At 42.6% G+C, this 23,881-nt stretch overlaps 2 protein-coding genes across 4 annotated transcripts in view; one reads left to right on the forward strand and one right to left on the reverse strand.

The window, feature by feature from the left end:
* WDFY4 (WDFY family member 4) overlaps nt 1-23,881 on the reverse strand; it is a 193,594-nt gene that overhangs the window by 37,359 nt on the left and 132,354 nt on the right. For both annotated transcript variants that reach the window (XM_064144766.1, XM_064144765.1), the window contains 4 exons: nt 19,814-19,962; nt 18,635-18,755; nt 16,195-16,280; nt 14,735-14,797 (listed from right to left, as the gene is read on the reverse strand). In XM_064144766.1, the coding sequence (XP_064000836.1) occupies nt 14,735-14,797; nt 16,195-16,280; nt 18,635-18,755; nt 19,814-19,962 (419 nt within the window). The remainder of the gene's footprint in view (nt 1-14,734; nt 14,798-16,194; nt 16,281-18,634; nt 18,756-19,813; nt 19,963-23,881) is intronic.
* On the forward strand, nt 1,444-8,262 carry LRRC18 (leucine rich repeat containing 18). 2 transcript variants are annotated; one of them, XM_064144767.1, is made up of 2 exons: nt 1,444-1,742; nt 7,345-8,262. In XM_064144767.1, exon 2 carries the CDS (start codon nt 7,409-7,411, stop codon nt 8,192-8,194), a length of 786 nt encoding a protein of 261 aa, XP_064000837.1. In that variant the 5' UTR covers nt 1,444-1,742; nt 7,345-7,408; the 3' UTR covers nt 8,195-8,262. The 2 variants fall into 2 exon arrangements, with proteins under 2 accessions (XP_064000837.1, XP_064000839.1); XM_064144769.1 differs by having other exon boundaries at nt 7,377-8,262.

Consider the following 23,881-nt stretch of genomic DNA (forward strand, 5'->3'; position numbering starts at 1 on the left):
AGACAGACTGCGAGCAAGTCAGCCTGACTGTGAGTTAATTATTTGGCTCAGCTTAACTTTATTCGTAAGAAAACCGCTATTAATTAATAGCTAAAGCCTTTTCCAACTTCTGACTTCCAAAATAGTCAGATTATCGATGGTATCCCTGTAGGTAGTTCTCATGCGACTGAATCTGCTAATTAAACAAAATTAATCTTTGTATATATAGTTTTGGGGGTGGGTTTTTGGGAAAATAAAATAACTATTTTTGTATAAATTCCCAACTCGGCCACACATTAATTCCTGCCTCCACAACAGTGGGTAACACCCAAACCATCACAGTTTCTTTCAAACTCAAAAAAAGTGTTAGGTTAGTTTACTTTAGAATAAAAGCACAGCATCCTCCTTGTTTGATTGTACCAGTTCATGTCATCCTCTGGGTAGTCTTACTCTGTGCTAAAAAAAAATAGATATACAAAGCAAAATTTATGAATATGTACAATATTAAAAGTGGAGCTCCCTGAAGTAGGATGTCTTTGAAAGGGTGAAGGAGTGTGAAAGGAATTTCTCTCACATACAGAACACTGTTTGCACCATGTGTTTTTGCAGTCTGAAATCAGACATTTCCACTACAGAAATGCTGCATCCAGCCACAATTCAGGTCATGAAGATAAACATCAAGTAAATTCAATTAATTTATTGAAATATGCAGAATGCAGTCTCCAACCCTGGAATCAAGGAAGCACATCTACATTGTGAGTTCTTTTATAGAATCATAGAATCAGGCCAATAATATCCTGGATCCCCGATCAGCAAGAGAGGGACCTCAGTGTTGCATCTCCTGTGAACAAAGCACACAGCTATTTATCTTCAATAGCTTTCTTTTTTCCAGAGAGTTTCTTTTTTTCAGATAGTAAATTCGAATCACTGCAACCAGATACGAAAAGCTTGAGCTTAGTAGCCTCAATCAGTAAATTTATGTGCTAGAAAAGGGGAACTGTTGTATCAAATGCACTTTATAGTCACAGATAGATGAATGTAAACTGGAGCTCTTATCCTCTCTGCTGCAGTACTTCATGAGCCTTCCCTCCTGTGTCTATTCGATTTGGCACATGCTAAGGATGGTATCACAAAGGTTATGAGTTGTAACACACACAGACACACAAGTTACAGCCAAGTAAAACAAAATAGTTGAACTATGAAAATGGACAGTTAAGGCAATATTAGAAGCTGACAAACAGCTTTTAATGAGGTCCAGATGCTTTTTCTTTCTGCATAATTTGGAATCTAACATTTCCCAGCACTGCATGCCATTCAGTTCTTTTCCCTCAGCTTGAACTTGCATGTTGGAACCAAGCATTATGCTAATGATCTCCAAGGACTTAGCATTCCTGTTGCTTAGGAACAAAAGCTTTCAGACTGTGGAAGAATTGAATAGAAAGACCATGGGCCTGGGGAAGTCTTTTTTGCCACTCTTCTTCCCTGCCTCTGTTCCTGCACACTCACATACACAAGTTTCTTGAAGGGCTGCAATTTTCCAACAAGGAAGTACGATTCAGAATTTGCAGGACTGTGGAAAGGAAATTGTTCTGTACTCCCTGCTCAAGACTTTATTTACAGACTGAAAGACTAATTCAAAGAAGAGTGGACAGAGGACAACAGCACAGTCACAGATCATTAAGGCTCATTCCACACTACTGGAAAAAAAAAAAACAATCTGCTTGTGACATCCTCACCTTCTAAGTCTTCATAGCTGCTAACTGGTAAGATCATATGCAGGGGGCAGTCTGGTAGAATTGTTACACTGAAACTATTTATTTAGTTATTTATTTTATTCTTGATGGGTCTTAGGTTTATAAGTGACCTTGCGCTGTGATAGCACAGTGGCTCTGAAGTGATCTAGAAAAACAAATGAAGAAAATCTCTTACTATTTTCTCATAGCAGGATTTAGACTAAACCTGCTTATTAGCAAGAGATCCATTTAAGATAGTGACTTAATTTCTCTTCAACAGCAGTTTGTATCCAACAACAAAGAAATGGTAACAGGTTTATAAGCAGTGAAATAAAAACCTACCCTAGCTGGAACTGATGGGGTTCATGCAAAATCATTTCTATGCAAATGCTGGTTTTAAGATTTGTATGAAAGTGTTTCTGCAGAGCTATTCCATGGGTGAATTAGAACATGTTACCTCAGTGCCTTCTTGCTCCCAAAGAGGTGCAGAGCATGCATAGCTTTGTAACACAGAGACTACCAGGAAGAAAGACAGAGGAAAACTTTCTCATAGACTGGTTCAAGATAGGATCTTGATCTGTGCAGCCTTGGATGCAGTGAAGTAGGAATCAGCAATATATAGGAGGGAAAAGAGAAGGCAGAATCACAAAGCAGGAGGTCCTGAAACACCAACAGTCACAGTCAGAGGCCTGTTTTTCTCTTCACAACCCTGTGCTGACAAAGGAAGAAGAAACATTAAAGTAGAAGAGACTGAATCATCAGGGTCCAAAACTGTATTCTTCTAGGACTGGATCTCCTTAGAACTGGTTTAAGCTACAGTTGGTCATTAGTGGGACCTATGGAAGTGCTTAGGTGCACATAAAGAGTAATTTCCAATCCTTCCTTGCCTCAGAAAGACACAAAAACCCTAATGCTGATGCTCAAGCTCTGTTCCTTCCCTGCTGCTCCCAGCAACATGGCACCACAAACCAATCCAGACAAAACATTTATTTTACCAACTGTGGGTGAAAAGGGAAAGAGCTTTCCAGTCAAGTGAGACCTTATAGACACAGAAATGCAGCACTCCCACCTTTGGACAAAGGCTTGCCAGCAGTTTAGAGGGTGAACCTTGCAGTGGAGTGAGTGTTTAGAGAAAATGAGAGTGTTTAGAATCATAGAATCAACCAGGTTGGAAGAGACCTCCAAGACCATCCAGTCCAGCCTAGCACCCAGCCCTATTCAGTCAACTAGACCATGGCACTAAGTGCCTCATCCAGGCTTTTCTTGAACATCATCTTCATTTCTTGGGTAGTAAGGGAACACATACCTCTCCCTCTGCCATCCCATGAGATGCACTGCAAGCATGAGATGGAACAGGCATAATTAACATTTACATCAAGGAAAGCTCCTGCAATTCCTGAATATTTAATATCTGTGGCTACAGGACAGCAGCTCTCTTATGCAGAGCTGAAGAAAACAAGACATGGTTAAGTAAGCTCCATTATCTCCATCTATAGACCTGTGAAACAGTGACAGTTTAGAAACACACAGAGACAAGAGAGCTATCCATCCCCTTTCAAGTTGTTGTTCTGAGGTGGGGTGTTTCTGCAGACTTCTAATGCTGACACCTGTCTCTGGGGTTGTAAATCACTTTAAATCACTTTTGTTTTTTTTTTGTATGTTTGAAAAGCAACTCCAACTTTTAACTCAAAGAAAATAGCCCTTGGAAAGTGTAAGCACTTCCTAGGGATTCATGTTTTCATGATCAGTGCATCTTAGAGGTCTATAGTCTGATTTTAGAAAAAACGAGGGAGGTGATTCTGCCCCTGCACTCAGCACTGGTCAGGCCACACCTTCAGTACTGTGTCCAGTTCTGGGCCCCTCAATTCAAGAGAGATGTTGAGGTGCTGGAAAGTGTCCAGAGAAGGGCAATAAAGCTGGTGAGGGGCCTGGAACACAAACTCTATGAGGAGAGGCTGAGGGAGCTGGGGGTGTTTAGCCTGGAGAAGAGGAGGCTCAGGGTTGACCTCATTGCTGTCTACAACTACCTGAAGGGAGGCTGTAGCCAGGTGGGGGTTGGTCTCTTCTCCCAGACAACCAGCAATAGAACAAGGGGACACAGTCTCAAGTTGTGCCAGGGGAGGTCTAGGCTGGATGTTAGGAGGAAGTTCTTCCCAGAGAGAGTGATTGGCATTGGAATGGGCTGCCCAGGGAGGTGGTGGAGTCATCGTCCCTGGAGGTGTTCAAGAAAAGAGTGGATGAGGCACTTAGTGCCATGGTCTAGTTGACTGGGTAGGGCTGGGTGCTAGGTTGGACTGGATGTTCTTGGAGGTCTCTTCCAACCTGGCTGATTCTGTGATTCTATGACTGGGGATTATCCAGTGCATCACAACAAAAAAAGATCTGCCTTCAGGAAAATTACACTGATCTGTCCATTTGGACTGCTTAAAAAGCTGAAAGGTCCGTGTTCAAACTTTTTAACAAGTTGGCAAGGGCTGTTGACGGTGAAGCACTCAAAACTCAAAAGGGTGAATTCTGCTGCTGCGCCTGACAAGCCAACCTCGTACACCAGGCTCCCTCTAGTGCTGCCAGGCGCGCACAGCGCAGAGGCACATCGGCGCTGGCAAACAGCGCTGCCAGGCAGCTGCACAGCAGGCTGCGCTCTGGCTAGCTGGTGTCTGGGAGGAAAGAGAGCGCTTTGGACCAGCGTTTCTCCTTTGGCTGGTAAACTAAAAGTAATAGAAAAATATGTCTGGAACTGGACAAAATTTTATCTTTGTGAAAGTTTAAAGGTGTTTTGAAATTAATTTTGAAAGAAATGATCATCTTGGATTCAGAAAAAAAAAAAAAAGAGTACTTTTCAGGTTTTTTTAGGGGTCCACTTGGCTGAAATTGTCAATCATTAAAATTCATTGAATGCTTTGGCCAAGTTCTGGTCAACTTGTCCAACATACAATTCAAACAAAGAGAGAGCTGGATTGAAAACTCACCAGGTTAACACCAATTGCGAGAGGTAGGAAATCTCTTTTCATCCTGCCAAAGCGGAAAGAAATTGCCTCACAGATCTTTTTGTGAAGCATGGTAGCCACTCTCTGTGCACCAATAAGGGACTTGGAATGTCCTGTACCAGCAGCAGGGCTCTGACATTTCCCATGCAGCTGAACTTTATTTTCACAGAATTGCCAACAAGATTGCATCAAAACCTTAAAATGAGTGAATTGTGATTAAAACAGCTACTAGTTTGATCTCCAGAACTTCCCACTCTCTTCTGGGCAAATTATTTAAGATCCAAAGAGATTAAATATGCCCCCTCCCTGGAGATGCTCAAGGCCAGTTTTGATGGGAGCCTTGAGTAACCTGGTCTAGCTGAGATGTGTCCCTGCCTATGGCAGGGGGGTTGGATTGTATGGTCTCTGAGGTCTCTTCCAGCATAGGGCATTCTATGATTCTATGAAAAATAGGAAAACTGCTCAATTTTCCACTGTAGAATACTTTGCTTCTGTTGCCAGTCTATCCTATGGAAAGAATAGCATTGCTATTGCCCCTAGGGAACTGTGAGGTTAGAGCAGAGCGAGAGGCTTCACATATAATGGCAATTATACCCCCGTAAGTGTTGATCAGTGACAGAAATCTGTGAGTGACAGACACAGAAATATTTGCTGCATTTAAATATTTTTAAATAAAATAATGAATATTTAATTTTGGAACATTCCTTCATGGCTAGATTGTCTCCACTGTGCTGATTCCAAGATTTCCTAAAGCATTTGCCTCCTTACAGAGCTCCTGGGGTGGGTTGTAACTGGCAGAGATCCCTTTTGCTTTTGCATTATTTTTGGCTATGGCATGTAATTGAAAAGTAGCTGAAATGTCTTAGTTGTAGCCTGATCTCCCCCTTCATGTATTTGCACATGATTAATGAGTAGCCAAAAAGCCTGAAGGGTTTGTAATGAAGCCTTTCTAATGGGGAAATGTATTGTAGACAAATCCATATTTTGTCCCAAACAATCATTCATCAAAGCTGCGGTTTGGCTCTTCACAATTAAATGCCAGAGCACCCAGACCATCCTGAGATTAGCCAGCTGTAACCCATGCTCTTCTCTGCACTCTGGCTGAGAAGGACATTGTCATCCATTTCCAGGGAATCAGCCTATTTCCTTTGTCACTAGGCATAATTAGCATCTGTGTTTCATGACCTTCAATTAGAGAGAGAGTTCAAACCTGAGACTACAGCAGACTATTATTCATGCAGACCTCAATTAAACAAAGCACATAGCACATGTGGGGCATCATACAAGTGAAAAGTCACTAGAAGACCTACATACATTTTTTGAGAGCAGTGCACCTTTGCAGTAAGAGTCTGTCTATCCCATGTGAGATTGAGTAACCAGAGTGCCCTTGAGAGCACAAGAGAAAGGCCTGCTTTGATACATCATTAAACCACACTGAGAAGCACCCCCTGTTGCAGCCTACCCTACAAGTGATGTATGAACTGCAAGCAGTTCTCACAAATCTGGAAGTCCACTATGTTTCTGAGGTCCTGATTAAAACTCCTAATCGTTTGCTTTAACAGAATCCATATCCTAAATCTGAAGCCCATTACGTAGGATGCTTAATCAACCTGCCAACAGATGCCAGGCCTGTAGAAGAAGGCAACCTATTGGTCAGGTAGGGTCTTTTAGTGCAGTCCCTAAGGACAAGATTGAGACGTACAGTAAATACATATGCTCAGGTATTCAAACATATGATGAATAACAACATTTAATTCAGTTTAAGTACATGCTGAGTTCAAATCAGTATCTAGGGACAAAAGACAGCAGATTTTTCCCACTTGTAATTTCACACTGTAATGCAGAATAAGTGTTACAATGCAGTAAAATAATCACAGGATCACAGAATTAGCCAGGTTGGAAAAGACCTCTGAGATCATCGAGTCCAACCTATCACCTAAGCCTTCTGATTAACTAACTCCTGGCACTAAGTGCCTCCAGGAGGCTTGGCTTCCCTGGGCAACATGCCGCTGCCAACTCTTTCTGACCTTGGTGCTTAAGCTTGGGTTGTGCCCACCAGGTGCCACCTCTGGGTCAGGCCCTCCCTAAGCAGTGCTTTGGCTCCCACCCATCAGAACCAAGCATTGGCTGAGTGGTCAATAAGGGGCAGCTTGAATTTCCACCTTTTGCTTTCCTGATTCCTCTTCTCTGCTGGGGAGGAGTCATGGGGTGATAGAGCAAGTGTTGTAGTTTAGGCCCAGATGTGGGCTAAACACAGGCACCATGCTATATGCCACTGCTCTTTAATATTTTAGGATATGCACAGTATGTCACTGAGCTAAGCAACCACCTACCATCATGTGAAGACAACAAAATTATGATGTCTGATGCAAAAAAACAGGGACATAGTCAGAAAACTTTTTCAGAACATCAAAAAAGGTTTTACTCCTGCTGCTAAGATGGACTAATAGCAGTAGGAAAGTTGGAAAGATTGTATATGAATTATTAGAATTTCACCTATTCAAAACACTTTCAGAAAGAGCTTTGAGAGTTACAGCTTTAGGGTCAAAACTTCCTGATCTTAAAAAGGAAAAAAAAAAAAGACTTCTTAAGAGTCCAATGGTTGCATGTTAATGTAGAACTATGTCATTGTTGTATTTTTAAAGGCTTTACTGGAGTTCCCACACTTTGTTCACAGTCTGGTGTGCCTGATTATCCTTCATTGGAGAGATGCCCAAGGGGAAAGCAAAAGGTCAAAAAGGGAAGAAAATCACCTTAAAAATGGCCAAAAATTCCATCAGGATATCTCTGGATGGAGGGCTTCGTCTTGACTTAAGCAAGATGGGGATCACCACCTTCCCCAAGTGCATTCTGAAGCTGGCTGATGTGGATGAACTTGATTTGAGCAGAAACATGTTAAAAAAGATCCCAAGCAGCATCCAGAACTTCCAAAATCTGCGCTGGCTAGACCTGCATAGTAATCAGCTTGAGGAGCTGCCTGAGGCAATTGGTACTCTTCAGAAGCTTTTCTACCTGAATGTTAGCAACAACAAGTTGACCACCAAGAATCTGCCAGAAGACTTGAGCCTTCTCAAGAACTTGCGTATTCTCAACCTTGGCCTGAACTGTCTTGACAGTATTCCCACTACTCTTGGGGCTCTGAAGGAACTCAAGGAGATAGGTCTCTTTGATAATGCCTTGACCACCATCCCAAAGAGTGTGGAAAATCTCCCCAATCTCAAGAAACTGAATGCAGAAAGAAATCCTTTCCCAGATTCAAAGGAAGAAGTGCAAGATGATCCCATTAAACGTGTAGAGACTCTTTACTTAGTACAAGAGAAAGACTTGTGCTCTTCCTGCCTGGAGATGTGTCAGAATGAAAAGGACAAGATGAACACACTAAAGAAGAATACACAGATCACTTCAAGGAAGCTAAGTTTCCCTTTGCTTCTTACACCCAATTCCTCTGCAAAGGATAACCAGGAAGAATGGAGATTAAAAAGTGAAGACCCCTGAGGTACATCCACATGATATTCCCATGAAGTCCAGTCCAAGTTAATAAAAAGCTGACATCTTTCCTCCTCCATTTTCCTGCAGTTCTTTTTCTTTAAATATCTATGCAGTTTTATAAGCAGCAGATCTGTGTGGTCTCTGAAATGAAATCCAAACCAACCTAAATAGTTGTGTAGTTGAGAAAGGATACATTTGGGAACAGAAGGCCTATTTCCTTCTGGGACTGTTTTTACAACATGTTCTCCATGTTTGCATATATTTTGTTTATTTATTTGCTTGTTTGACTTTTTTTCTTTGTCTTTTATGTGTGCATCTGTCCAGTGAAGAAATCTTCAAGAGGACAGGTTTTTCTAGTAACTCCACTGCCACCACTGCAACCCAAATGTTACTTCTGTTCATTTTCATGGGACAAGGCACAGTTAAGCTAGTCTCAGTAAATCCATTTGGAGGAAAAGACCTGAAAACCTTCTGCTGCTGGTGGCTGCCTCCAATCCCTCAAAGAATCAAAGACAGCCATTGTTATAGTACAAACCACAAGCTCATTCCAAGAAGTAGCTTCCAGAGTAAGCAGACACAAATGTTATGCTCAAGAGTTACTAAGCAGTCTAAATGCCATGCTCAGAGCTAAGCAACCAATGTCAAGGGGGTAGAGTCTGAAGAAGCAAATTCCCTGGGACTCTGGGTGTTAAAACCTGAGTGCAGTGATCTGGTGTGGTCAGCAGGAGCAGGGAGGTCATTCTGCCCCTGTACTCTGCACTGGTCAGACCACACCTCGAGTACTGCGTTCAGTTCTGGGCCCCCAGTTTAGGAAGGACACTGAGATGCTTGAGCATGTCCAGAGAAGGGCGACGAGGCTGGTGAGAGGCCTTGAGCACAGCCCTACGAGGAGAGGCTGAGGGAGCTGGGATTGTTTAGCCTGGAGAAGAGGAGGCTCAGGGGTGACCTTATTGCTGTCTACAACTACCTGAGGGGTGGTTGTGGCCAGGGGGAGGTTGCTCTCTTCTCTCAGGTGGCCAGCTCCAGAACAAGAGGACACAGCCTCAGGCTGCGCCAGGGGAAATTTAGGCTCGAGGTGAGGAGAAAGTTCTTCACTGAGAGAGTCATTGGACACTGGAATGGGCTGCCCGGGGAGGTGGTGGAGTCGTCGTCCCTGGGGCAGTTCAAGGCAAGGTTGGATGTGGCACTTGGTGCCATGGTCTAGCCTTGGGCACTGTGGTAAAGGGTTGGACTTGATGATCTGTGAGGTCTCTTCCAACCTTGGTGGTGATACTGTGGTGATACTGTGATACTGTGATCTCTAATATACACAATATGATTAGCACCACCACCTGTACTCGTTGATTACCTATACTCATTGCAGATGCAGAGGAGGTTCCCTCTCAAGAGGGGACAGAAGGGAGAAGGAGAAGGAAAAAGATTGTTCTCCTTAAGGCTCCTAGGCATATCACTTAAGCAGTAACTAAGACAAGAAGAGTCATCCTATTCCATGATCTGAGTCAGCTGGTGAACTGATGAGATCAGATGCAGTGTTCTCAGTACTTTTAGCTTTCTGCTCACATGTGTGCACACAACGTGCACTGAGCACTCACATTCACTTGCTTAAATCACATCCCTAGGGCAGAGAATGCTGACAGCCTGCAAATACAGGTATAAACTGATTATAAAAGCAGTCAAGTATGACACAAGATGAGGTGGTGTCTGTGGCTGCAGTAGCATAGCAAATGTTTAAGTATACTTAGATGAAGAATAAAGTGCTAGAATCAAAACACTCAGTTGTCCAGTAACAGCCCATTGTAATTTTTAAATGCCTACAGTAGAGATTTGGAGTCAGAATTCTTGGGCATTACTCCTATGGACTTATATGGGGAAACTGATATGATGTTTCCCATAAATGCTACTACTTCAGTGTCATAGGATACATGAAACTAGCAGTTTCTTCTTTCCATGCTTCACCTGTGCAGTTGTTAAAAGTGTGTCTGGGCTTAGTCAGGCCTGTCTCTCTGTCTCAGGTAGGACAGAAAAAGATGGGATACTATGGAAGAGAGCTTTTCCCCTCTAGATAAGGAAGGAGCCCCATGTGCTACGCTCGATTTTTTGGAAGTGATTCCAGAATTCAAACATGGGAAAAGTAAGCTCATCAAGTCCTCAGTCCCTCAGTTCTCAGTCTGGAGCTTGATGAAGGGAAACATGCCCACTAGAGTAATTTCCTCTGACTTTCCAATTAAGCATAACTTTTCTGGGATCATTACTTAGGCAGTATCACTGTCCTGTGTTTATTTTCCTTCAGTTCATGCCTAACAACACCCAGTCAAAGCTAGGTGAAAGGCCTCTTATTCTCTCAGAGTGAAGAAGGTCCTCTCTCAGTCAGTAGAGTAAAACTAAATGCAGAGCTTTATGGGATTCAGGACAGACTACCTTAGCCCTAGACATACATCCTACTTCAATCACTGAGACCAAACACAAGACAAGTATTTTTCACAGTAATAACAAGCTTAGCTTAATTCCAAAGTTCCTGCAGTCCTTATGCATGTTGTCTCAAGATATTCTCACCTGTTGAGCACTGAGCAAGCACAGAGAAAAGAAACCCTGGGATGAGTTTTGGGTCACTCCACACAGAACACACATCATGCTCCACGGAATCAACCATCACCTCTGCACAACTGTGCTCTGGTCAGAGCTGTTTGCATACTACGCTGATATTTTAGCAAGCTGATGGCTGATACACAGGGGTGAAAATGTTCAATTACAAGACCAGCAATGATCTACAGTAGGTAGAATGAAAATTAAAATTAAGAGTACAGCTGACAGATAACAATTCATAGGGACAATCTGGCCCTCAGGTCTCAACAGCACTCCAGCCTTCAGGTGATTTGTTCAATGGACAGCAGTTAGGCAGTTATAGAAGCGTTCCTCAGATATACAAATTGAAAAAAGTGACAGGCATGCAGGTAACTCAAGGCCAGCATGGTAAATGCTTTCAGTCATCTTTCACTAAGAGAAAACTTTCCTTTTGCCCTGTAGGGTTAAATCTGAGGGATAACAAACTGTAATATCCACTGCACAGGTACAATAACATACCAAAACAGCCATGTGTACATATATTTCTGTAGAGCCATGCAATAGAAAGGCCATTAATGCAGAATCATTATGAGCTATCTCTATCCTCACCTCACTGACTGACTCTTTCCTACACCAAACATGTGTAGAGTTTAGCAATAAAAACATATTAAGGAGGTAATGATTGTTATTCAACTATGCATAGTCAGCTCCTCAACATCACAGTATTACAGTATCACCAAGGTTGGAAGAGACCTCACAGATCATCAGGTCCAACTCTTTACCACAGAGCTCAAGGCTAGACCATGGCACCAAGTGCCACGTCCAACCTTGCCTGCCTTGAACAGCTCCAGGGACGGCGACTCCACCACCTCCCCGGGCAGCCCATTCCAGTGTCCAATGACTCTCTCAGGGAAGAACTTTCTCCTCACCTCCAGCCTAAATCTCCCCTGGTGTAGCTTGAGGCTGTGTCCTCTTGTTCTGGTGCTGGCCACCTGAGAGAAGAGAGCAACCTCCTCCTGGCCACAACTACCCCTCAGGTAGTTGTAGACAGCAATAAGGTCACCCCTGAGCCTCCTCTTCTCCAGGCTAAACAATCCCAGTTCCCTCAGCCTCTCCTCGTAGGGCTGTGCTCGAGGTCTCTCACCAGCCTCGTCGCCCTTCTCTGGACATGCTCAAGCATCTCAATGTCCCTCCTAAACTGGGGGGCCCAGAACTGAACACAGTACTCAAGGTGTGGTCTGACCAGTGCAGAGTACAGGGGCAGAATGACCTCCCTGCTCCTGCTGACCACACCATTCCTGATGCAGGCCAGGATGCCACTAGCTCTCTTGGCCACCTGGGCACACTGCAGGCTCATGTTCAGGCGGGTATCAATCAGCACCCCCAGATCCCTCTCTGTCTGGCTGCTCTCCAGCCACTCTGACCCCAGCCTGTATCTCTGCATGGGGTTGTTGTGGCCGAAGTGCAGCACCCTGCACTTGGAGCTATTGAACGCCATCCCCTTGGACTCTGCCCATCTGTCCAGGCGGTCAAGGTCCCGCTGCAGAGCCCTTGTGCCCTCCAACTCAGTCACATCTGCCCCCAGCTTGGTGTCATCTGCAAACTTGCTGATGACTGACTCCATGCCCTCATCCAGATCATCTATGAAGATGTCAAAGAGGATGGGGCCCAGCACTGATCCCTGAGGGACACCACTAGTGACAGCTGCCAGCTGGATGTGGCACCATTCACCACCACTCTCTGGGCTCGTCCCTCCAGGCAGTTCCTAACCCAGCACTGAGTGTTGCCATCCAAGCCGTGGGCTGACAGCTTAGCCAGCAGTTTGCTGTGGGGGACAGTGTCAAAGGCCTTGCTGAAGTCCAGATAGACCACATCCACAGGCCTCCCCACATCCACCAAGCGGGTCACCTGATCATAGAAGGAGATCAGGTTGGAGAGGCAGGATCTGCCCTTCCTAAAACCATGTTGGCTGGACCTGAGCCCTTTGCCATCCCTCAGGTGCACAGTTATTGTCCCCAAGATAACCTACTCCATCAGTTTCCCTGGCACTGAGGTCAGGCTGACAGGTCTGTAGTTCCCAGGTTCCTCCATCTGACCCTTCTTGTGGATGGGGACCACGTTGGCCATTTTCCAGTCTCCTGGGACCTCTCCGGTGAGCCAGGACTGCTGGAAAATGATGGAGAGTGGCTTGGCCAGCTCAGCTGCCAGCTCTCTCAGCACCCTGGGATGGATCTCATCTGGTCCCATGGACTTGTGGGTGTCCAGATAGCTCAGCAGGTCCTGAACTAATTCTTCATGAATTTCCAGGGGAACACACCACTCCCTGACCCCATCCCCCAGTTCAAGAGGCCACTTGCCTTGAACTCCTCCCTCCTTACTGTTGAAAACTGAGGCGAAGAAGGCATTCAGGACCTCAGCCTTTACTTCATCATCAGTTATAGTGTTCCCCTCCTGGTCCAGTAAGCAGTGGAGGGTCTTCTTGCCCTTCCTTTTAGCGTTGATAAATTTATAAAAGTGCTTTTTGTTATCTTTCACGGAAGTGGCAGACTAAGTTCTAGCTGGGCCTTAGCCTCTCTAGTTTTTCTCCTGCATAATCTTGCTACATGCTTAAACACATCAGGAGAAGCCTTCCCCTCCTTCCAGAGGTGATACACCCTCTTTTTTTCCCCCAATTCCTTCAGGAGCTGTTTGCTCATCCAGGCTGGTCGCCTTCCCCGCCGGCTCATCTTTCGGCACATGGGAACTGCCAGCTCCTGTGCCTTCAAAAGCTCCTGTTTAAAGTAGGTCCAACCAACCTGGAGCCCTTCGTTCTCAAGGACTGCTGCCCAGGGGACTTTGGAAATAAGTTTCTTAAACAAATTGAAGTTTGCCCTCCAAAAGTCCAAGGTGTGGGTTTTGTTATAGTTCCTCCCTATCTCCCTGCATATTGAAAACTCCACTAACTCGTGATCACTACACCCCAGGCAGCCTCCCACTGTCACATCTCCTACCAGCCCTTCTCTGTTGGAGAACAGCAGGTCAAGCTGAGCTTGACCCCTAGTAGGCTCACTTAACAGCTGGGTCATGAAGCTGTCCTCCATGCACTCTAGAAATCCCCTGGACTGCCTCCTCTCTGCTGAATTAAGTTCCCAGCAGATATCTGGCAGGTTAAAGTCACCCACAAGGACAAGATCTGAAGATCTTGAGACAGCCTCCAACTGTTTGTAAAATATCTCATCTGTTTCCTCATCCTGGTCGGGTGGTCTATAACAGACTCCAACCAGGATGTCAGATTTATTAGTCCTCCCTCTGATTTTAACCCACAAGTTCTCAACCCCTTTGTCCCTCACCTCAAGCTCAGTGGCAAGGAGTGACTCCCTAGTATACAGAGCCACCCCTCCTCCTCTTCTCCCTTGCCTCTCTCTCCTGAAGAGGCTGTATCCCCCCAGTATAGAACTCCAACCATGCCTGTCGTCCCACCAAGGGTCTGAAATGGCAACTATATCATAGTCACCCTGGTGGACCAGGACTTCCAATTCCTCCTGCTTGTTACCCAAGCTGCGTGCATTGGTGTAGATGCACTTCAGCTCTGCTCTCAATTCCCCAATTGTCCCTAGTTTCCTTCCCACTCTCTCCTTCTCAGCGAGAGTAATTGCCTCACCCACCCCCTTCAGATCTAGTTTAAAGCCCACCTAATGAGCCCTGCCAACTCCAGTGCCAGGACTCTCCTGCCCCTGCTAGACAACTGCACCCCATCATGATCAAGCTGGTCCGGCTCAGTAAAAGCTCCCCCAAGGCCGAAGAAGCCAAAGTGCCGCCGCTCGCACCATCCCTGATGTTGGTCATGTCTTCATACTGTGGGTGCTATGCACTAGAGTGCTTTTCAGAGGTGTGAGGACACCTTTGAATTTTTAAAATAGGTGACACAAACAAGTTTCTAGGTGATTTTTTAAGATGCAACTTATTCACACAATTGCACTTTTGTACAGTCATCCAATGTTTTACCTTATATTCAGGGACTCTTCCATTATTGCCTTTGACTTCAAAGCAGGTTGGAAAGAGCAAAATCTATAGGAGATATGAAAGATCACATTATAACTATTTAAATGTTTACCAGTATACATTACGCTTGTATATAATCTATATCATGTCCTGACAGCAATGTTCTTCTTGAAGGATGACACAGATTTCATTGAGACTCTAACCTAGGGCAAACTTGCAAAGAAACACAGCAAAAGCACACATTTAGTATTAAGGAGCTGCCTAGGGGCCGGATATAAGTGGTTTATTTACAAGACCTTGAACTGATATAAAGGACTCTGGATTTAGGTTGTTGAAGCTGATAGTAATCAAAACCAGAGAATGAGAACTCAGACATTTATCTAACAAGAACAGTAGAAAGGAATACCAACCCAAACTCAGCCACTTCTACATTCTTTCCTTCAGGTTTATGATATCTGACACACTAAACCCTTGAAATACATAGGTTTGGTGACCTTCAGCTGAGAGGCAATACATGCAGCTGAGGATCAAAACCTTACCATGAACTGCCTCTGTAAAATTCCTCCAAGAGATAGTTGTCAGAGCTGAGACAGTGTAAAGACAAGGGCTAAAAAAGCAGCTGGCTCTGAAGCATAACCTGGTGAATCTAAGTGGACACATTATGCAGCCAGTTTAGAAAGGATGAGTGTATAAATCTCCTTTGACTTTTACAGCAATACTCCATTAGAAATTGCTTGGAGATTTCAGGAGAAGAAACTGCTATGACTGTTTAGAAATTAAGAGAACCAGTCCTCAGAACCACAGCAAGTGCTACATAGTGAAGTTTTTTTTTTCCTTGTCTAAAAGATAGAGAGAATAAACCTGATATAACAGCCAGAATTGCAGTAGGAAAAAAAGTGCAAGAAAACAAAGTGCAAATGAATCACTTCATAGTCTCGCACTCAAGTTCCATCAAACATGACAAGTGCATAAGGAGAAGTGTCTCTTAAACAAAATTCAATTGTTAAATGTAGCTCCAAAAAAAAAATTAAGAGTCAGAAAGGCAAAAACATTACTCCTAAAGAATCTAATGACACTTCTGGCTTTGGAAGAAAGCAGGAAGAAACTTTCATTGACTCAGTACTGTCAGGTGAGGTGGAGACAGCTTTCATCTGTGAGAAGCAGCACGGCTATAATTGCAAATTCCTGAGGTACAAGGACATACTATACACCACTGGATGTTAGAGGAATCCAACACATGCATTTGCTACCTTGATAATTCAGTATCTATAGAATGGTCTGTAGAATTCACAGGTCAGCAAAAGGAGAATTTCTTAGCTTTGCTTAAGTGTAGAGCTGTTAAAGATCAAGAAGCTGCAGTTAAAGATAAAGCCTCCAGGTCAGTGCAAGACAGACAACTGAAGCCAGGATAAATAAGAGTGATAGACCAGGAGTGTCATCTGTTATTAAGACATAGTGATTACCTCTTAAATATCTTATTTCGGTCACTATCATGGAAGACAAGAAATCTGGAGTAACCGTTTTTGAAGAATATTTCCAAAGCAATCTCCTGGAAAGGTAAATAATTTACAGTGTGAAAAGTTGCAGAGTAAAGTCTAGTGCTGCAAAGAGTCAGTCCATCATGGCCTGTCCAATTCTTCAAGGCTTCATAAAAAAACTAACAGGCTTTTGTATTAAGTGTGAAGAAGTGTAGCAAAATATGCCTAATGTACCCAGTTTCTCCAGTAGCAAGAACAGTCCTACTAAATTGTCTAGGAATTCAAATGCTTCTCTGAAACAAAACCAAACTCCAGATATTGATATCATCATCCACCTCTTCCTGTTGCTTCTGAAACATTTTTATCTCGAAATCTCAGTGTAATTAACAAGTAGCAGTAGCATTAGCTTCTAATTAAGTGAGAGAGATAACGTAGAAAGGGGATGCCAAATAAAAGTTTATTTTTAAAAGCAACTATATTGCTTTGTAAACGAATTGTGAGCTCAACAGAAATGCTAAAATATTTCCTCCTGGTTGCACACAGCACAGGGAAAAGAGGAATTTATTACATTTCCACTGAAGCTTTAACAAATTGAACTTGTAAACTTTGCCAACTCTTTTTCCACGGTGTCTCCACACATTGTTATGTTGTGCATTTATGTATGATCCTGTCATTTACTTCATGAGTGGTCCTGTTTCTCCCAAAGTCAGACAGGTAAAGTTACAAATAACATGTAGTTTCTGGGAACCCAGACATGGGTTTCAACCCAGTTGTGGCAGGTGCAATACAAACCTATGCCACAAGGACAAATGCCCCATACACGATCCACAAACGAAATATAAAGCAGTAAGGTAATATGAGAGCAGTTATGACAATAAGCAGCTTGCAGCATTTGCTCTCAAGCTCATCTTTCCAAACTAAGTCTGCTCAACTGTGTTCATTGCAGAACTGGGTTGTGTGGTTTCACAGCTCTGAGTTGGGCTGCATTCATGAACAGGATATTAGTTTTCTGAGTCAGAGACTAGCTGCCTAAATGGCTGATCCACCTGTCTCACAGGGAAAGCACATGGAATCAGTTTACTTCTTTTGCTTTAATTTTTTCAAAGTAGTTTGTGACATTGAGTCTCAGTGCAATATTTTGAGAGCCTGGTACAGATTTCCAAGGTCTCAATTAATTAATTGAGACAAAGCCTTCAAAAACCTCATAATAAAAAACAAAATTCACAAAACCTCACAATCACCTCTAATCAGAAATGTCCACCTTTGTCCCAGGCCCAGTTAAAAACTATTTTGACTCATATCCATTTTACACTTTGGATCACATAAAACATTTCCATGTCAAATGTTTAAAAAATATCCATGCATAGACAGATCTGTGAATATATGAGGTAGGTGGCAAGACTCCACTGGCAACTTTGATGCTATTCACAAAGCAGAAGAGGTGACTGTTCTGCTGCTCATGTTGCTCAGCACTAGTGTAAGAAAATAAACTTCATACAGTTACTCAGAACAAAACTTAACATGGTTATACATGTTTGGGGAGTGACTTAATCACTGAGATATGCTATATCCAGAAGCCTCACTTACTGAAATTGTCTGTTTTGCATACAGAATTGAATACAAAATAAAAGAGGGCTGAGTTGTGGATGAATGCCACACTGCATGACAACAGTGGATGACAAGACAATTGTCAGCCCCTCTTTCTCCAACTTTTGAGTTTTCTAAATGATAAGCCAATTCTCTGTTGAACCTCAGTCTTGCAAAGATGGATCTAAAATAACAGGCAACGAGTTATGGCCTCTTCAAAACTCCTATCAAATGACAAGAGGATGTATGGGCTTTGATGCTGTAAGGAGTTCTGGGCACTACTTTTCTATGATTCTCATCACAGGCTCATCAAAACAAGGCAAAACTAAAAGTATCAGGCCACTGGTGATAGGTAGCTTCTAGGTAGTGCAGCAAGAGGTAAAGAGGATTAAAATCCTCTGATCCAATGTATGATTCATGTATTGATTCACATAACACAAAAGCTATTCCAAGACACCCAGGGTAAGCATGTTGCACACATGTACCCATAGCTGCTGAAGCCTGTGGGAGCTGAATATTACTGAAAGCCAGACACTTACTGTGAGCTGCAGCTAAAACCAGGAAAATTACTTTAAGTCTTACTAAAAAAAAAGTCAAAATAAACTGTGAAGAACATTGTTACCCTGACAGTTAACAAGCCATCTACTCCAGAAAGGGTATTTAAACACTGGTGATCAAAGGAAGCAGTTTATATTACCAAAGGCTAATAAAGCAATGATGGGAGCAAAAGTATTTTGGGACTCAGGCAAAAGAAACCTCATCAGTCTTAGTAAAAAACTGTGGACCTAGTTTTCATTGATATGTCATGACTGCTATTTCAGGGCATGTTAGTTCTTACCTGCAGAAGAAAGCGCATCAGATGAATCTCTTTTATATCATGATATGAATAGCGGGAACATATCTGGTCTCCCACAGTGTGGTCTTTATGACATAAGTTGAAAATAAATGGATCAGTGATGCTGAAAGAGAAAAAATATATATATATTTTGTAACAAATGAGATCAGGATAGTCCCCATGAACATCCTGGTCCTCCTTAAAGAAAAATAGAAATACTAAGACATAGGAAGATCAGCTGGGACATACTTGAATTGAAAACAAAGATAAATAGTGAAGGTAGATTTTGTATTCATTCCCAAAGTAAAACAAAGAGCCTGTGGTGGGTGAGGGTAGCTCTGGAATTACTTTAGTGCATGCATATAGCAATGTTTTGTACACACTGAAGCCTGAGAAGCAGCAAGGTGGGAGAACCTGAAAGCCTAGGCTAAGGGCAAACATACACAGCTATTGTAAACAGCAATTAATTGAAAGTAATAATTAAGCAATTAATTCATTATTATTTATGTACTGCAATCACTATCTACAGACTAGTCCATAGCAAATGCCTTAGAAATACAACCTTTTATCAGACCCAGCCCAATTAATTTTTATGTCACCTGATTGGATTAACTGATATTGGACTTAGTAAGACTTGGATGCAGAGCAGAAAGTCAGGGAATGAAAACACTGTTGCTCACCAGCCACTGGGCTTTGCACGTGAGCACACTGTATGCACAAAAAGCTAAGACTAACAGATTAATGTTCAATATTGATCAGTTTCAATAAATCATGAGTCAAAGATGATAGCACTGTGCCAAAAAATTAATTAAAATTCTGTCTTGGAGAAACAAAATGAAACCTTATGAGACAATGAAGCTAAAGGCGCTCTTGTAATGACTGTTGCATATGAATAAAAGATGGGAGCCAATCAGAAAGAAATATTAACACTTTAAAAGAACTGGAGAACAGCAGTGCCCACCATCTCCATCTGTGGAGCTGGAAGTTCTCGTCGCACCTCCGAAGCCTGTGAAAAAGCACCTATGTTGCTTACATGGTTCTGTGAACAGACAGAAAGAATGGCAAACTTCATGCTGTGCCAACAGTTCTCTTGAAGTCCCTTCAAAGTCTGTGCAAATTCTAGGTATCCATGTGGCAATACTGAAATTAATCAAACACGTGTGGGAGGAAAGAATGACTTACCTGGACAAGCAGTGACGTGTACAGTAGACTTCTTCTAGAGGGGATAACACAAAGCACTCACAGATGTAAAAGTGCTCTTTGCCAAAAAGCAGCACTCCTTCCAATGCTGTGTGCCCCTGCACAACTGCTACAGAGCACTTGAACGTGACCTAGTATGAAAGCAAACATCATGAAGCCAGGAGTTGATAACTCAAAAGACAAGGACAGCAGGGTGAAAGACCCAGTGATGAAGAAGGATGAATATTTCCACCAAACCAGATGCCATCTTGGCTGGCAGGTCAATAAGGATGCAGCCAAGTAAATCGTTATATGACTGACAGTGAATTCCTGGTGGTATTGCTGCTAGTGGGAGAGTCTAATGCCCTTTCTCCCCATGAAATCTGTTCCCTCTTCATCTGTCTGTGGCTATATCTAGCAACATCACTATAGAACTCTTGAAAATATTGCAGAAGTTAGTGCTACAAAACTTTGTAGACAGCAATACTTGTACACAGGCAGGGGGTTAATCCACTGAGGAAGGAAATGACTTACACAGCATCATACAAAGAAAACAGTGGCATATAATAAAGGTATTGTATATATAGGATACAGAGAAAGGGCAAAAACTTTTGTTTAAGTTCCAGTGAAATCTACACTTAAAAAACATGCAGAGGAATTTCTGGAAGTCACAAAAAAAGACAGATCCTAACACTGCCTTATCTCTCTCACTATGGCCATCTGAATAAGCACACAATGGATTGAAATCTCAGTAACCCGAAACTCCCTGTATTGGCATTTTTCTGTCCCATATTATACAGAAGGCAAATCAAAACATGTGAATCTATGATTCTAGCTGTCTTGAAGATTTGATTAAACGTTCTGAAATAGTTTTGAAAATCCTCCTTGGAGTCCTAAGACTGATTTTCTTTTTCTTCCTTCTGAACATATTAACTTGGCCTTTTAAAATAAAGGAATCCCTAACCCACAATTTGTAAGTATTAGGAATTCTTCAACAAAGTAGTTCTTCAGTTGTACATGTCAGATCACAGAAAGCCTTCTTGGAAATCGACTGGTTTTGATAAAGTAAAAAAAGTCCTTTTTTTCTGAAAGAGTTTCTGCATCTGAGAAATTGTGTAGAAGGGAAACAGACCAATATAGAGTCCAGAAAAGCTCCATGATCCAGAAAATTGTGTAGGCTGAGTGAAATAAAGTTCTCATTTCAAATCAAGCAGTAATTCATTGAGAAGAACTTTCCTGACATTTAGAGGCATGATGTTCCTTTTTTTTTTGGCGTATTGATTTAACTTTCTATATACACTCTGCTTTAGAAGAGGAGCCTGCTTGTTAGCACAGTCAACTGGGAGGATCAAGGTCAACTCACTGCTTTGCTGTTTGTACCAGAACTTTCAATCAGTGTCTCCTACGTGCCCAGAGAAGCAGGCAAGAGCTAATCACTAACCTGTTAACACAGTCCCAGATGAATCACCCTCTATTTCCAAAGATTCTTTCAAACATTCATACTACAGCTAAAGACTAATGCTCCCCATGATGGACAAGAGAACACCAACAAATGTTATCTAACTGGACTTTTGTAAAGCTTTTGACACAGTCCCCCACAATATCCTTCTCTCTAAGCTGGAGAGATATGGATTTAATGGGTGGACTGTCCAGTGGATAAGGAATTGTTTGGGCAATTTCACATGAATGGTAGTGGTCAGCATCTTAATGTCCAGATGGAGATAGGTGGCACGTGATGTCCCTGAAGGATCTGTACTGGGACCAGTGCTGTTCAATATCTTCATCAATTATATCAACAATGAGGTCAGGGCAACCCTTGATATCAGTACAGTCTGGGGGAACCATGAAATTGAAAGCATCCATGCAGTAAAGGACTAGGGGGTACTGCTGGATGAGAAGCTGGACAGGAGCCAACAAAGCATACTTGCAGTCCAGGCGGCAAATCACATCCTGTGCTGTATGAAAAGAAGTATGGCCAGCAGGTTTAGATTCTGCTCTGATGAGACCTCACTTGGAGTACTATCCAGTCAGTAACAGTCACCAGGACCAGATCCATTTCTTCAATTTTGTGTTAGTGCCTCCAACAGAATTCATTACATCAGCACTGCTAGAAATACTGGAGTCCTTGGGCTGAATCAGTTGCTCTCATCTGGAGTACAGGGTTCATTTTATTTCAAGTGAGTAATAAAGATCTGACAATGAGGTACACTAGAGAACCCTACTAGGAGAGTCTTGTATCCAGAATCTTACACTGAAACACCAAACAGTCTGAAATTATCATACAGAAAAACTTTCCTTTTCTGTCAGAATAGAATCCAGCCACTGGAATCATTAATCAGTGAAGCAAACATGACATAAAATAATTGAATAATTACCTTCTAAGGTATTGCCCAAAGCCTTTCATCTCTTGATTCCTCTGTTTATTCAGATGCATGAAGAAATTAAAGCTAAAGGCATGCATGCTTCTTTTTTTTTCCCTTTCTTTTCCCTTTTTCTCATTTTACAGAAGAGCTGTTTGTAAATGTAAAAGTTGCATTTAAGCAAACAGCCATAAAAGCATATCTACTCTGTGACTCAAGAGGCAGATTTCCAAAGGAATTACATGCCTCAAGATGAGGCAGTACAGTTTTCAAGAACACTGGAGGAGGCTAGCCATCTATTCCTGTAGACTCTAGCAGTGTTGGCATGCCCCAACCAGGGAAAAATAAAATGTAAAGAAATTCAAGTCACCAAACTGTATCACAAGACCACACTTACCCAAGCCACACAATCTCCTAAGCATATCAGTTTTACAGAATAAGGACAAAAGAATTGTGACTCCAAGTCAGTTCTAAATGACAAGTCCACCTAACTCACTAGCCTGCATCTTAGTAACAACAGCTCATTGGAAGGACTAAAAGGAATGTGCTAGGTATGGAGTGATTTTTAACCTTCCTGAAGCCCCTTGCTTATCTTTATTGCCACATTTCATGTATTTCATGTCACATTTCTCATGTTTGCTCACAGCTGTCTCTAATCACTTGCCCATAAAAAACTACAAAAACTTCACCTCATGCACAAAAGCAATACATTCAGGTAGCACTGTGTCAGAAATGAGAGGTTAAACTGCTGTTGTGTTCTCTTTTTGCCTTTACTGGTCTATATTGAGGAATCCCATGGTACATCAGCTATAAAAGACCTGCCAGTAAAATAGGGTCAGTGTTATTTAGGGCCACAGAATTTAAAGTGACCAGGAATACATGAAATCCAATATGTTGCTTTCACAATTTTTGCCTGGGAAACAGGTATGTGTTACCATGGTAGATGCAAGCAACACAGGTCCACCTCTCTCTGCAGCTCACAAGAGCTCTCGTGCAATGATTGTTGGTTTGCTTGTTGCTGAAGTCTCATCTTACTAGGAAACCTTCACACATGCGTCTCATTAATCACAACTTAAGAATACATGACAGGGTGTTTCATTCTCTGCAGTTGCTCAATGACCAAAGGAAACTAAATCTGCTGTATCTAATCTTTAGTGGTAGGGGCTCTTAGCTCAAGCTCCATTTCATCTGAACTGTTACAAACACTGGATCAAATTTCTTCTGCTCAGACTTAAGTAAAAACATTACAATCCTTAGGAAGAAAGCCTTGTGGTCACAAGTCTGCTTTAGAAGACTCAGGACTCGTTCCTGGTTTTGCAAATAATCATTCACCCTCCTTCCCTTCTATTGAGCCAAAAGCCTCATCTAGTAGGTGTCTCCTTGGTATACACTTCTCAGGTCTTAACCACTTCCCAAATACTGCAAGGAAAGAGTATCAGACATCTGGGAGAAAGTCAGGGATGTAGAAGAAGTTTTTTGCCTTGTACATGGCTGTGGGCAAGGGGATTGTTGTTTGTCTTTGCTTGCTGTGATGAAAGCTGCCATTTGTCCTGGCCCATCACAAGCCTAGAAGGCTGAGGTCCCTTAGCTGATGATAGCATCTGGAAGACAGTTCTACTTGGATGATGCTCATACCTCTTGCACACCCAGATGTCTCTGTTTTACTTCAGGCTTCTCTCAAACAGAAAAGGCTGTCAAAAAACTAATATGA

This window comes from Pogoniulus pusillus, chromosome 6 (genome assembly GCF_015220805.1).
Source record: "Pogoniulus pusillus isolate bPogPus1 chromosome 6, bPogPus1.pri, whole genome shotgun sequence".
Lineage (NCBI taxonomy): Eukaryota > Metazoa > Chordata > Aves > Piciformes > Lybiidae > Pogoniulus > Pogoniulus pusillus.

What these genes read in the sequence shown, in the direction of transcription:
- LRRC18 (XM_064144767.1), top strand. Translation starts at nt 7,409, where the DNA reads ATGCCCAAGGGGAAAGCAAAAGGTCAAAAAGGGAAGAAAATCACCTTA.